A 15,078-nucleotide genomic window follows, 5' to 3' on the forward strand; every position below is an offset into this window, starting at 1 on the left:
ACCCCAACATACTTGAAAATATATCAATTACTACAGATGGATACTCAGCTCTTCACTCGAATTCAACCCTACAGGTTCCATTGTCTCAAACTCAATTATATATTTAGACTCCAAAATACGCAGCAACCTTTCTCTGTTGCCGCCCCTTTTGTTGATCTTCACTTGATCAATGACTACAAATTTCAACAAATTCTCATTATCAAAATGTTGAGTAAAGAAATGCCTCGCTACCGGGTAGTTTTTGTCATAGTTCTTGATAGCTCGTCTATGTTCCAGAACTCTTTTCTTTGCACTATGTATCGTGCTCCCCACGTACAATTTGTCACATGGGCATATCAGACAGTAAACACAATAAGTTGTGTTGCAGTTGTAATTACCTCTAATTGTAAAAATGTCTGTCCTTCCTGGAACATTCAATATCCTACAGTTATTACTAGTTCTGCAAGCTTTGCATTTCATACAACAGGCAAAACCTACCACTCTAGTACTTTCCATGTGTCCTTTCAATGTTACATCATTGTGACATTGATTGTCCTTCAACGACCTATTCCTCCTGAAGGTTATTTGAGGATTATCACCAATCCAGTTGTTCAAACGCGTTGGATTTTGTGCTGAAATAAATAGAATTTTCATATTGGAGGTGTCCTGGTTCTCCTGGTACTTAAAGGAGTGTTTAAGGTTATATTAGGGCCTCTCGGAGCCCATCCAGGACCGCTGTGTGGAGCCCCTGCATTCCGGGACTTGGTTACGAGTTATATATATATATATATATATATATATATATATATATATATAAGCGAAGGTTACGGAGGCGTTATAGTTAGGTTCAGATTTTACACACACAAAACCATAGAAATTCAACAGTTATAGTTATACTTACCTCTTGAAACTATAACTCGTGCCCTAAGTTAGCCATAGCCCCGCCATGCACAGTTTTCTCATCAATAATTATATTGCAATGTTAGAGTGATATTATCAATTATGCCCTAGAAGATGTCAAGATTGATGTAAAATGTGGGCTAATTAGCAATTCATGGCGAGGGCACAAATTATAATTTCTTGAGCTAAGTATTTATGTTAACTTAATTTATATGGTTCTGTGTGTAAAATTTGAGTCTAACTATAACGTCCCTGTAACTTTTAGTTTTTTTCAGTAAAGTGCTAGGGTTTTCTTTTTCCTCAACATAAAGTATGGTAATTAAATATTAATCCAACTGCTGCACCAGCCTTCAGCCATGCGCAGCGGGCGATTGACCGCAGGACCTAGTCTGCAGCCAGTCCCACACATACAGGCAACTCCACGCAGAATTTTGTGGGTGTGTGAGTGTGCTAGTGGTTGTATGGGTGTATAAGTGTGTGTGGGTGTGTGTGTGTGTATATAAGTTGCTGTGTTGGTCTGTGAGTGGGTGTGGATTTGTGGGTCTGTGAGTGACTATGGGTGTGTAAGTGGATATACACAACAAATTCACTCAGGGTTACATAGCTGCGGCACTGCTTGCCCTTATGATACGTCCTCCACTGTCCCCAACTCTGATCCTACCACAACACAGTCTGGACAAATATGCACTACACACCGAGGTTAATGAAGCCTTCCGTTCGTACTACACTGTAACTCTACAGGGCGTGACCTACACTTCCTCTCTCTGCTAGACACAATTTCTTCAATAGCCTTAGACTCCCCAAAATCTACTTGTTAGCCCGAACATCATTAGAAGCCCCTTTAACCCCTTTTGAATTAAGCCAAGCAATAAAGGAGATGGCACAGAACTGAATTTTACTCAACCTTCGCATCCCGATTCATTCTGCATTTGCAGAAATTATGCACGTATCCTTGTAGGCCAGAACTTTTCCCCCAAACACCACTCGGGCTCTAGTTGCCCCCCCCTGCTTAAACCAGGCTGGGCCCCAGATGATATTTCCTCATACCGGTTTCCTTTTTAACCGGCAAGTATAAGATCCTTAGCAAAGTATTAGCCTTATGGCTACTTTCTCATCTCCCAGAATTTGTCAATACTGGCCAATGCAGCTCTGTACCTTGCTGGAGTACATCCATGAACAGTAGACGCTTCTACCAGGTGCTGGAGATTGCACACAATTCATTCCCAAATACCAATTGTTTCACATTAGACCTTCAACAGGCTTTTGACTCTTTAAATTGGGATTATATGATCTCAGTCCTTGGAATATTTAACACACTTCCCACCTTTGTCAACTGGATTAAATGACTGTACGCTACTCCCAATGCAAGAGCCAAAACAGGCACACGTATCTCTGAACAATATCAAATGTCCAGGGGTGCACGTCAGGGATGTCTGTCACCTGTGCTTTTCGTGTTAGCAATGGAATCTCTTGCACAAAAACGTAGACTGGAAGCAACCCAGTTGTCTATCCCGAGAGGACCCCAAACACATGTAGTATCCCTATATGCTAATGGTATGCTGGTACACACACGAGACCTGAACATGGACCTCACGCTGATTGCTACAATACTATACTTGTTCGGGACCATCTCTGGCATCCAGGTCAATCATTCTAAATCAGAAGTGTTTTTCTTCCATAGTACCGCTCGCCACAACACAGTTTCCATGGGTGGACAAACTATACTGGTCGCACTTTCTGACATCTAGAAATTCAGATTTATAGAACACCTAAGGATTTACTGGATGGGACCTTACTTAAAGCTATAGCAGCCCTCTGAGCACGGGTGGAGCCCTGGATTACTCTTGCCTCTCACCATACCAGGCTGTCTGGCTCTTTCCATGATGGTCATGTTATCAAAATGACTATATTATTTTGTTAATTTGTATCCCATGTGCAGTCTATAATGTACTAGACTCCCTTCTCCTAGACCTTATTTGGGGGCCTGACAGATGTTGAGTTAACCTTTCAAAATTGCAGTTACCCACGGAAGATCGGTAGCTTAGGAGCCCCCGATTTTTGTTCTTACTGCTTTGCAGCCCAATTACAATGGCTTTCACACTGGATGGCCAGGATCCATTTGCAGGAAACCGGCTACACACAATCTATGCTACGTTCAGGGCACTTACATAGATTCCTATTGCCAGGAGCCTCATACCCTCCCACTCTCTCCATACTGCTGCATAACACCATAGTGTATTGGAAACCAGCACACCAATATACACACAGTAAACCAGCCTGTGACCCAAATATCCCACTGTGTGGCCTGTCTACCCCACCTCGGTACAATAACATCCATTTAGCTGGCACTATGGGAGGAGATTGGGGTTACTGTGACAGCGATCTCTGTGAGGACGACCTACTACAATCACATCGGGACTTCATGCAAACCCAGGATCTCCCCAGAGCTCATTTCCTAACACACACCAACATATTACATTATGTCCGGACACACTGGGCACCAGTGGGCTTTGAACCTACAGCACACACATTGGTGCAAGCAGGAAATGTTATGGTCACTGGTAGATATTTAATCAAGAGGTTGAAGAAGGTACTTTGCACCCATCTACATACCTCACTCGCCCAATTAAGAGGACAGTGGGAAAAGGACATAGGCAGCACACAGTACAATAAAGAATGCTGCTTAATCATGGTGTATCCCAGCATAACACGTTTTAAGTTCATTCAATTTTTGCTCTTCCACAGAGCATACTTGACACCTGCTAAACTACACAAGATTTCCCCCATGGCTTCTCTAGCATACCCGCTGCCGGGCCAATGAATTGACCTTATTACATATGCCGTGGTCATGCCCCGCTTTACTCATGTATTAGGCAGAAGTCTGAGAATGTCTTAGGTCTCTTACAAGTAGTGCACACTGAGACACAGTGGAACACTGTCTTTTGAGCCTTTGCCCAAGACCAAAATCCTCAAAAGCAACATTGGCATCAGGAAATGTGGCGCTGGAGCTCTGCTGAAAGCCTAGCGTTCATTTGAGAAGAATAACTTAGTCTACATAAGCAACTCCTAGCACTTTAAAACACAATAAGAAGATACAAACTGATCCCTCCACTTTCAGTCACAGCTGACTTGTGTGGGGCTGGCGCCCCTGATGGTCTGACCTTTTACATGTCACTGACATATTACACAAACTTACACAATTAATCCAATGCAGGGACTGCTCCCCTCTTACTCACAGTTAATAAACTACAAAGATTTACGTAACCACAAGGCAGGCAGGAAGGGCTGGAGGTGGGTTATATAGTAGATTACTTTTTGTTGTTGTTTATATCTTTTATTTTGTATCACTAATTATATTGTCATATTAAGTCAACAAGTGCAACATATGATTTTCTCGCTCCTTTTATTTTACATTTCTTTTCTCAATGACTGATATCCAGACCTACCATATTTGAATTCGGAAAAGTTCTTACTGATTGGGTGTTGATTCTAAATGTTTGTATTTGATGTAATCTTATTTTATTACATTTGAAGAAAGCTGGGTTTATGAGTAGAAGTGTGGCTCTGTGACTGGATGTGGTAGTGGTTTTGTGGGTCTGAGTGGGTGTGTGAGTGGCTGTATGGGTGTGTGACCGGGTGTGTGATTGGTTGTATGTGTGAGTTGGTGTATTGCATGGTTGTGTGGGTCTGCAAGTGGGCTTGTGGATCTTTGACTGGATGTGTGAACAGCTGTATGTGTGTGTCAGTGGGTGTGTCTGGGTCTGTGACTGGGTGTGGTAGTGGTTTTGTGGGTCTTTGAGTAGGTGTGTGAGTGTGAATGGCTGTATTTGAGAGTTGGTTTGTGAGGTTTTTTTTTGTGTGTGTGTGTATATATATGTGTATATATATATATATATATATATTTTTTTTTTTTCTAATTGGGGTCTGGATTTGCAGATTTGTTTTGGATTCACATGGGGGCCGTTGAGGATCCGGGGATCCTAGTGCCCCTCCCTCCACCCCAAAAGAAATGTGTCAGGGTACCTTTATCCTGCCCACTTCTATCGGTTTTAAGTTTTATTACACCCACCTTCACCCATGGGACTGAGTGCTGATACATAAACTTTCCTCTCAGGTTGTAGCCCGCCAATCATAGCATTTCTGTTGGCACATGAATCTGCGAACCCAACTCAGTAGATCCATGTCTCTAGATATACATAAATCACTTTTCATTAATGACTCCAAAACTACCGAACGGATCTACACCGAATTACAAAAAGAGATCTTTCTGGCCCAGGATCTAGCTTTCTGCCAAATTTGGTGTAATTCCATCCAGCGGTTCGAGCTGTAGTTGTGTTTAAACTCCGTGTATAATTCCACTGGGTAAATGCATTTCGGGAACCCCTCACCTTTTCTGAGCCCCCGTTTGACAAATCATCTTGAAACTCCCCAGAGAGCAGCTGAAGTGAGTGGCAAACTAATAATTTCGTGAAGATTCATCACATGATGCCGAAGTTATTAGGAAAACAAAAAACTTCTTTCCTGTGGAAACTAGGTCCTAACTAGAACTACCTACTGGTGGTGACTGCCAATAGGTAAGATATATATATACATATCTATTTTGTTTTGTATAATACATTTCATGGGTTTACCCATTGGAAAAAATTTCATATAAACATGGGTTACCCTCGTATACCCCCCAAAAGATGGTATTACTTACCTATAAAATAAAAAACTGTAGTGATAAGTAGTATTTACAACTACTATATGTAAATTGTGTCATATAAACTATGTAATTGTGGTGTAAAGTATTGTGCTGTAATGACTTGCGTTGTAACCACTCATATTCGTTTACCGGCATCACAAATCCAGCTCTCAATGAAAGGGCAGTTCTGGACACTGTTTAAGTTATATTTTACAGTGGATGGGCGGTCACAGGTCCTTGGCATTCACTAGTTCCTTATCAGCAACTTAGTTTACAGTTTATCTATTCCCCAGGAACTGCTGTGCGTTGAAAATAGGCTCCCGTGTATCACATACATGAAAAGGGAAAGGAATTGGTGGTTTGATAAACAAACTGAGTGACAGACCAGTTACCAAAGTTGCTGGCTGGCCCCTATGTCATGTTTTTTTTTATCTTCAGTAAGTCCTCTATGTTTTTTTACTCAACAGCTCTGTGGATGATGAAACTAGTAATAAAAGGGAAAACCATAACTATTAATCCTAGAATCCAAAGTGCTGTTTACTGAAAGTTAAAATTAGCCGAAGAAAACTGTTCTGACACGAGGACAGTTGATGGAAATAGAGAACTTGAAGCTAGAAGAAACTACTAAAGACATCAATCATATCTAAGTAGTGATGCACAGGAGAAAATAAATAAGACATTTCCCAGATGGCTCCTTTAGATTCTTTGAGTAGAATGGGCACAGGGGAGGGGGAGGTAGGAGACCTTGTGGGTACATGATGTTTACTCTGGGACCAATTAGAGATTGCCATTTGACACAGATGAGTGAGCGTGTGTGTGTGAGCATCTCATAGCTCTGTCTTTATGCTGCCCTCAGAGCAACTGGCTGTGTTCTTTAAGTTTTGGGAGTGCAGTATGTTGTTGCTATTGGCACGCTGATCCATTCTTGTCACACGCCACAGTGTTTAACATCCTATTTGATTTCTTTTTATGATTTGTTTTTAGTTGGGAGCAGATGTCAATGCTCGAACGTTTGGTGGAAACACCCCTCTGCACCTTGCTGCAGCCATGGGCTCTCCGATCCTTACCAAAATGCTCATCAAAGCAGGTAATTTGTTACTTCGCATACATGCCGCTGACCATGCAGATGCTCTATTTCTTATCTATCCTAGGCCAAGTGTTAACAACAACAAAATTGTGTTTGCAGCAAAGCTGTCCCTTCAAAAAAGTTTTCCTATTTTGCCCACACTCTAGAAGTTTGTCTGCCTGGTATCTACCAGGTGAACACTCTAACACTTGGACACAAAGCGTTTCAGGTCCACATTACTTCTAGTTAGGAGAATGATGCCTGCAGAACAAGATCTGATCCTAATCCTAGCTTAGACATTAGGTTACATTGTGTGTAGATACTTCAAGTAGAATATTGAGACATCCTTCTGAGTGGGAGAAAGTATAATGTTTGAACATTTTATAGTTAACTCTTAACATACTTGTTAGAAATACTTCCAACACACAGTCATTTCCCAATAGTGTATGTGTGATTTAGAACCAGTGGCTATTGCACACAGAGTTAGTGCTCTTTTTATAAACTTTTAAAAATGAAAAGGTGAAACTTTGTTTCACATAGATCTCTGCACCAGGTGCTATTCCCGCAAAGCTATCACTCAGGAGTCCTCTATAATTATTTAGCCATTAATGGCATGAAAGGCTTCGCATAATCTTTTGCTCCAACCTACTATTTGCAATTCCTTTCTTTCACTTTCAATCGACTGAACCGCGGACAATCCTGCTACTTTTTGCCCTCAATTGTGTTTATATGAATGCTGTGAACAGATGTACTTTATTTATTTCTGGGCAGGAAAGAAATACAGGGACAAAGAATTAGGATGTAGGATAGTGTGAGAGGGAGAGAGATGAGTAAGAAAGAGGGCACTAATTGGAATAGTGCAAGAGATTGACCTGTAGCTTAATGCCCCCTCCAAGATTAATCAAATGCTTTTAAGTAGAGCTGGTCCTGGGTCCACACAGACCATTCATGGTCACAAGTATTACATGAATCCACAGCAGCACTTTGGCCTAGTCCACATTTTTTGGATTACAGGCTAACTATATCGTGTGCAATCGCCACAGAAAAAGGAGCAAAATTGTTCTTTGTGCAACTTCATCATATTACTAGCAATCCCTGTGCCATCATACTTTTTTAAATCTATGTTTTTTTAAAATTTGTAAATACGTTACTCTAGAAAGCTGAATGTTTATGCAGTGTACCAATGTAGGGGTACACTATGCAGATAAGTACATGCTACCCTTATTGGCAGACAGAGATTAAAGTAATAACCCTAAATGCTCTACTTTGTGGTAGTGTAGGTGAGCAGTTTAAGCTTATCAGAGGGTAGTGCTAAGCATTTGTTGAACACAGAGCGCCAATAAATGAGACCAGAAGAAGAAGCTCGAAACCAATCTTGGAAAAATAGTACAGATTTTTGTATTAATTTAAGAACCAAAATATACAAGGTCAAGGAAGTACTTTTCGAGTTAGCAATTTTAAGAAATGCAGAAAATACAGTTGTCAAATCTGAGGCACAAGTCTTGAGCACAGTAATGTATCCTAGGGGAAAACATACACTGTACAGGTCACTTAAAATCAACTAACAGGACTGTTCTTCTAAATCTAAGGTAACTAGGGGCTAGGATCTCTAGAACCACCACCATCAGTTTTGGATTACCTGCCCTGGTGTGTCTGAGTGCAGAGGTACTCCTAGCAGTGGTAGCCTTGGACGTTATGCTTTAAAGTCAGTGGGTGCAGTAGCTGGAAGAAAAGGGCTGCAAGTGGGGACTGGGCGACCAGTCCGGTTGAACCCAAAGTGGGGATCACTCCTTGAGGATCTTAGCTCCTCAGAGCTACTGTCTGTTTCAGTGGCTCCATGCTGGGGGACTTGGATGCATATGTATTTTGTCCGGCAACTTAGAGGCTCTCACGGTTCTTGGGGCTGTCCTTTACGGTCTCCACTCTGCAGAGACAGTCTGTTTCAGTGACTACAGGCTGGGGGCTCGGGTGCATAGGTATTTTGCCTTGGGGGGAGGGGGTGGGTTGGCGAGTTAGTGGCGCTCACATTTCTTGGGGTTCTTGTAGAAGAGGGGAAAGAAACACAACAGAACAACTTCTGGCAGGGAGCTGGTCTATATGGATGTCCCTCAACATACAGCTAAGTCTTTGCGGCGGTGGTGTTCCAGCTGAACACAAACAAGCCTTGGTGCTTGCAACTGGCAGTGGTACTCCACGTATTGGTGCATTGAGGCTCAGGGCAGGCTCAGCATCTCAGACTGGATGGGCCAATGGGGATACACTCCTGGACACTCAGAATCCTCCTTCTGGTGACCTAATTGTCAGCATAACAGAGAACCGGACAGTCGCAGTTGATGCCTGCTGCTGCAGGGAAGTGGCTCATCCACTCCAAGGGAGATAATGGCTGGTTGGCAAAGTGCTGTTAGGCCTCTGAGGATTCTGGAGGATGCACATTTGCAGGCGAGTCTGGTCTTTGCAGTTGTCAGGACTGGAGCAGGTAGACCGAGTTTAACGCCAAAATCTTTAGCTAGTCCTCCGTTCTTGTGTTGCTTGGCTCTTCTCTGCCATTCTTCTTTAGTCAGTGGAATCTGAATCCATGGTGCCAGGAGGATACCTAAATAATCAATTTGGGGAAGTTTAGGGGAGTGTTGCGTAGTACACAAGGGGCTACTTACTCCTGGGGTGAATTACCCCCCTATATGACCACTTCCTGTGGCTCGTGGGCATAACCCTGCCCCAGATTTCCTAGTTCTACCAAAAACAATAAGGTGGAGCCATTCCTATGTGGAGCACATCAGGCAGCTCACCTTACGGGTGTGACTCGCCTGTTACTGTAACACCCCTACCTGCATAGCTAATTTCCCCTCCTGTCCTGGTGCCAAATGGTTCTCAGGGCATGGGGTGTCATCTCCCAGGTCTGGGGGAAGTCTGGTTTGCATATTAAAGGCGGCACGGACTTTGAAGTCGCTGCCCTTGGCATGCAGATTTAGTAGCTGTCCCGCTTTAGGAGGTGATAACCTCTGGAGCAGGCATGCAGATTTAGTAGCTGTCCCGCTTTAGGAGGTGATAACCTCTGGAGCAGGCATTGTTTCTGGCCTCCGAGAGAGCGGGCTCTCACCTCCAGGGAGTCAAACTTGCCTTTGATGGCAGACTGATCGACAACAGCCAGCCAACACACTAGAGGACTAGTCCGTTTTCAGAGGTGCCCTCTGGGTGCATGTCCTAATAAAATCCAATACTGGTATCAGTATGGATTTATTACGACATGGTTTTTGATACCAAACACCATAGGTTTCAGTGAAGCCATTATGTAGCTGGATAACTCATAATGACCAGTGCACAGGTCATACCTTAAGATGTCTTTACTTTTTACTTGCAATATCTAGTCATAGAACTAGACATCATGGGGCATATCTGCTCGTGCAGATATGCCCTCACACTATAAATAAAATGCACCCTGCCTTAGGGCTCTGAGGCCTGCAGTAGAGGTCACCTACATGTTTAATATGCAGTGATTTTGGCATGTCCCACATTGAGTGTGCCAATTTGTGTTTTCACTCATGGTTTGCACCATGACACGCCGTCTGCAATCGCCAGCTGCATGCACTTTGTAAGAGGGGCGGGCCCCTTAGTGTGGCATCATATCTGTTGCAGCCCTTAGGGACCCTCTTTAGTACCCAGGTAATATGTACCAGGGATACCATTTACTAAGGACTTGCTGGGCTGCTAAACTGTGCTAATTTACACAGTTACATTTTACTTTGTTTTTGGGAAAGAGCAGTAGCACTGGGGACCTGGTTATCAGGAACCCAGTTCAACTTCAGTCGAAAAACATTAGTACCTGTGGCAAAAAATGGGGGTGACCATGTCAAAAGGGGAAGTTTCCTACAGTTACAAAATTAAAAGGAGAGAGTATTCCTTGGATAGAGTGTGGCTTCTTAGAGCAATATGAAAAAAGTATTGTAAATAAAGTAGCTATCAGATGTAGATTAAATGGGCTATCCTGTTTCTTTTGAATATAGTTGGAAACCAGGTTTTCTATTTTCCAAGATGTGAAAAAAACGATGACTTCAAGAATGGTGACCGCATATCTCCAAGTGAATGCTGACAAAATTGAAAGGAATACCTGTCTGTCAAATGTAGAATTTATTTTACTGCTGCTTTATCCTTGATGTTTTTTTAATGCAGTGCCAGGGCTTAGGCTCTTCTTTCTTTTTTTTAATGGATTAAAAAGCATAATATTGAAAGTGCCAGTATGGCATTATTTCATTTCTTTCATTGAATTTGATTGGGCTTTGGGCTCCAAGGTTAAAATGAATTCACAGAAAAACTGTTTTTCTATGCTTTTCTAAAAAAAAAAAGATAACTTAACACATACCTTTGATCAGTAACATCAGTGTCCGACATTGAGTAATAAACGGAGACCATTTTTAAAGTTGTCCTTTCTCAGACCAGGTGTGAAAACATAAGGAGGCTGTTGAAGTATGTATTTATTGTGAAGACAAACAGCACTTGGCAGTATTTGGGAAGTTTGTGAAAGTCACAGACAACAGATATGAATGTTTAATTAGACACTTGCAAAACACTAGGTGGCACTTTTACTCAACTGAATTGCAAGTAGGGTTTGTTTGTAGTAGTTTAATTAGTTGCCCGATAGGTTGGCTTATATTTGCCATGCAGACTGAAACGTCCTGTGTTCTGGATCTCACTTACAGATGCGAGTAATCTTTGTGCAATAACATTTGCATTATTCATTGTAATGAGTAATTTACAAAAGTTTTTTTTCATTGTCTCAGTTTGAGAATGAATTGAATGAATGCTTGTATTGTAAATGGAGGGCTTTAAGTTAATTGTACAATACAGATTTCAGTGACTTACATTCCTAATTACCACAAAATGTACATTTATTTTGTGTTAACATAAGCATTTTGACTTGTATAAAATGCACACTTTAATTCATATGAAAAATAGACTGAATGTTTTTGACACAGAGTATTTCAGTGGTCTACTCAAGATGGTCATAGTGTTGTTATGCTGGGGTCCATTTCCATATACTATGTACTGCAACTGCAATCCATGATACTGACTGACTGACGCACACATACACACATGACACCATGAATATCCATATGAAGAGATTCATAGAACCACAAAGAATCAATATGTTTTCACATTTTGGTTCTGTTAGCGAAAAAGTGAAAGGATTGACAAGTGTGAAGTTAAATTATAAGCGATATGTTTGCAGACTACCAAACGTTTTAAAACCCATACAGTAAAATATATGACTGGGACGTAAAGCTCAAAGTTGGTTTCTTTTAGACTTTAAAAAGTAAGTAAGTGTGTACTTCCATAAGTGTCTTTTACCTAGTAATTTAGAGTTCTTATATAGTCTATTATTCTGACTCTGTAGGAGCTGATGTGCTCTCCGAGAACGATGAGCCAATGTCTGTGTCAATATGGGACACAAGCAGCGACACAGACCCCGAATCAGAATCTGACCTCCAGCTAAACATGGACTCTGATGACTTTGAAGATAGGGAAGCAGCCGGTGAAGAAACCATGGATATAGACCAGGGTCCTGGTCCTGGACCAGACTCCAAGAAAGGAAAGAAGTTTGTGTGCAGCAAGTCCACAAAGCACCCAGGACACACTCCTCTCGACTTGACGCGAAGTCAGAAGGTAAAATGTGATTTTGTGAGTTTTCTTGCAAGCATATGCACTAAAGTTCGAATTACTAAGCAAATGCATTTCAACCTACATAAACCATTCACATGTTTACACACCTAAAGAAAAATGTACACTGTAGAATGTGGTAGGAAAGAAACATTCTGCTTAACTGATCACATATCACCCCCACCCACTTGAAATATTTCTAGCAATTTTTTTCACCCACGGTCAAGGTACAAATATGACTTGCAGTTAAGAAAACCTTTGTGTTAGAACACCTGCTCGAAGGTATTTGAATACCTTTTGTTAGACTTATGATATACATCTGAGCCACAATGAGCAGCACACTTTTAACCACTCAACTTCCTCTCGCCAGTAATGCACTGTAGGCATAATACAAATACATCATATGTAACATAAAAATATCCCTTATTATATCACTTTGGCATGGAAAATAACACTTTACTTCCCATGGAAAGGTTTGTTGAAGTCAAATGTTATATGTGTGTTTGGGATTTTTTTCCATAGACTACATCACTGAAGTCACAAAGGAATACATGTAATTTTATATGTTTAGTAATTGCTGTACAATCATCCTAATAGATCTTTACAATTTTCAGTCTTGATTTTTGCTTATATGCTTTACATGTGCAAAACTATTTCTGAAAATAATGAGTTGTTCACCAAAATGGGCTAATCAGTGTCCCTCCCTTCTTCCTCTCTTCTTTGTAATATGCATCTAAGTGCATTTTCAATACCAAATTAAACGGGAGTGATTAGAATCTAAGTATTATTCCATAACATCAAGCAAGCTCAACGCCCTCCCAAATAACATGATGCTGTCTGTCAGCATGCATTGTAATGCCCAGTGATATACCATTGAATAGAGTCTTGTTGGCAACAAATCAATTTTCATCTGTCAGTCCTTACTGGCATTACATGTTTGTGATTCTGAATAATACAGCCAAAGTGTCATAATTCTTTCCATTGCCTACTTAAAAAATCCAGTTGGTATCCTTGAAAGCAAGCATTGGAGTGCCTATGCCCTCCGTAGTGAACGTGGGGCAGAAAGGTCGCTGCAAAATAGGACTTAGAAATCAGCAGTGTTAAAATCTGAACAAAACACAGTGAAAGGAATGGTAGATAAAGCAAAACCAGATGGGTAAAAGGACTAAGGGGTGCCCGTCAGTTTTAGATTTATCAACATTCAAATACATATGGCGGCTCCTAGATAAAAAAGAAACCTTGTAAATTTAAAAAAAAAAAAAACTTTCTCTAGTTATATATTTAAATAGCTATATCTAGGAAGAGAGAAGGGGATGGTAAATTTAACAAGCATTGGCAATGCGGTAGGTTTTGTTATGTCATAATTTTTACAAAACGTTACTGTTCAGGAAGCTGCCGGGTCCTTGTCAACTCTATATAATTTTTTTTTGTTTTTAATTGGCTAAAGGCAAAAATGTTTTTGGGGTTTTTTTTGGTCTCAAAATGTACACATTACCATAGCACTCCCTGACACTAAAGGGAATGTTTTGTGTGTACGCTGTGGATGGGCAACATGATGTAAATCAAAGTGAAATCAGTCAATCACTTAAGTGTGCTGAAACATTGCCTGTTGTGGCATGCAGCAGTGGTTGGAAGAAAAATGTGAATGACACCTTCATAGCCTAATTTATGAAATCTGTCTGAATACGCCTAAAAGTAAGGATGTGATACATATTTTTTAGTAAAATTATAAGGTCCTAATACAGATACAAAAAAGCTAATCCATCCAGCGTTGCTGCCAACCTCTAGCCTTTGAGAAAGAAGGCAAGAAACAAGGGAAGAAAGAAAGAGAGGACGAGAAAGAGAAAACAAGCATTTGCAATGCAGTGGATCTCACGTTTGCTCGAGTTAGAGCCATTAGCATTTTAAACTCCTAATCGGCCTTTTCTTGCCACATAAACTGAAAAGTAAAACAGTTTCACAAAAGCGAGCAGACAGCCGCCATGAGCGCAAAGCAGACACACAAATGGTACAGAAGTTCGCTCGCAGTGAAACGAATTGGCAAAAGTGCAGAAATCCATGTAACCGGCAAAAGTGCAATTATCCATGTACCATGGTCTATGTCATGCAAAGTGCTCGATTACTGCCAAGCAAGATTGCGATGCCTACAAAATAAACAGAAAAAAAGTAGTCCAGAAACCATACAGAAAACATAGAGCCTCATATGTTTTCAGTAGTTAGCCGGTGTGCTCGAGGATGGCTAAACACCAGAAAAGGCATGACGTGCGCATGCCTTTCACTAATGAAATCAAGCAAATTTTAAAAGGCAAGCCCACGAACCAACCAAACTGATAGGAATGGTTAAAAGCCCATAGAGAGATTACACCAGGAACAGAGCGCTTTGTGCTCGACCCTAAAAAGGAGTAAGGATGAAAGATGGAAAAGGGAAGGAAGGTATAAAATGAAGAAAGTTTGCCAAAAAAGGGAACCAGGGCAAAAGAAGGAAGGAAAGAATGCATAAAGGAAGGAAAAAAAAAACAAAGAAAAAAGGCAAGGAAGGAAGGAAAAGAAGGTTAAAAAAAGAATGAAAAAGGAAAGCGTAAAAAAAACTTACTAGGACCGGAGTAAAAAAAAAGAAAGAACGAATGGAAAAATGAAAGAAAAAGCAAGAAAGGTGGGAAGAAAGGAGAAAAAGAAAGGGTAAGAAGGAGAGAAAAATGGAAAGTACCCAAGAAAGAAAAAAAAAGAAAGAAGGCTTGAAACAAAGGAAAAGAAGGCAAAAATAGAGAAAAAGAAAGCTAAAAAGAAAGATGGAAAG

At 40.9% G+C, this 15,078-nt stretch overlaps 1 protein-coding gene across 1 annotated transcript in view; it reads left to right on the forward strand.

The window, feature by feature from the left end:
• Positions 1-15,078, forward strand: part of NFKB2 (nuclear factor kappa B subunit 2) — a 201,013-nt gene that overhangs the window by 140,499 nt on the left and 45,436 nt on the right. Inside the window, exons 18-19 of the mRNA XM_069240340.1 lie at positions 6,548-6,650; positions 12,019-12,287. Of these exons, the coding sequence (XP_069096441.1) occupies positions 6,548-6,650; positions 12,019-12,287 (372 nt within the window). The remainder of the gene's footprint in view (positions 1-6,547; positions 6,651-12,018; positions 12,288-15,078) is intronic.

This window comes from Pleurodeles waltl, chromosome 6 (assembly GCF_031143425.1).
Source record: "Pleurodeles waltl isolate 20211129_DDA chromosome 6, aPleWal1.hap1.20221129, whole genome shotgun sequence".
In the NCBI taxonomy this organism is placed as follows: Eukaryota; Metazoa; Chordata; class Amphibia; order Caudata; family Salamandridae; genus Pleurodeles; species Pleurodeles waltl.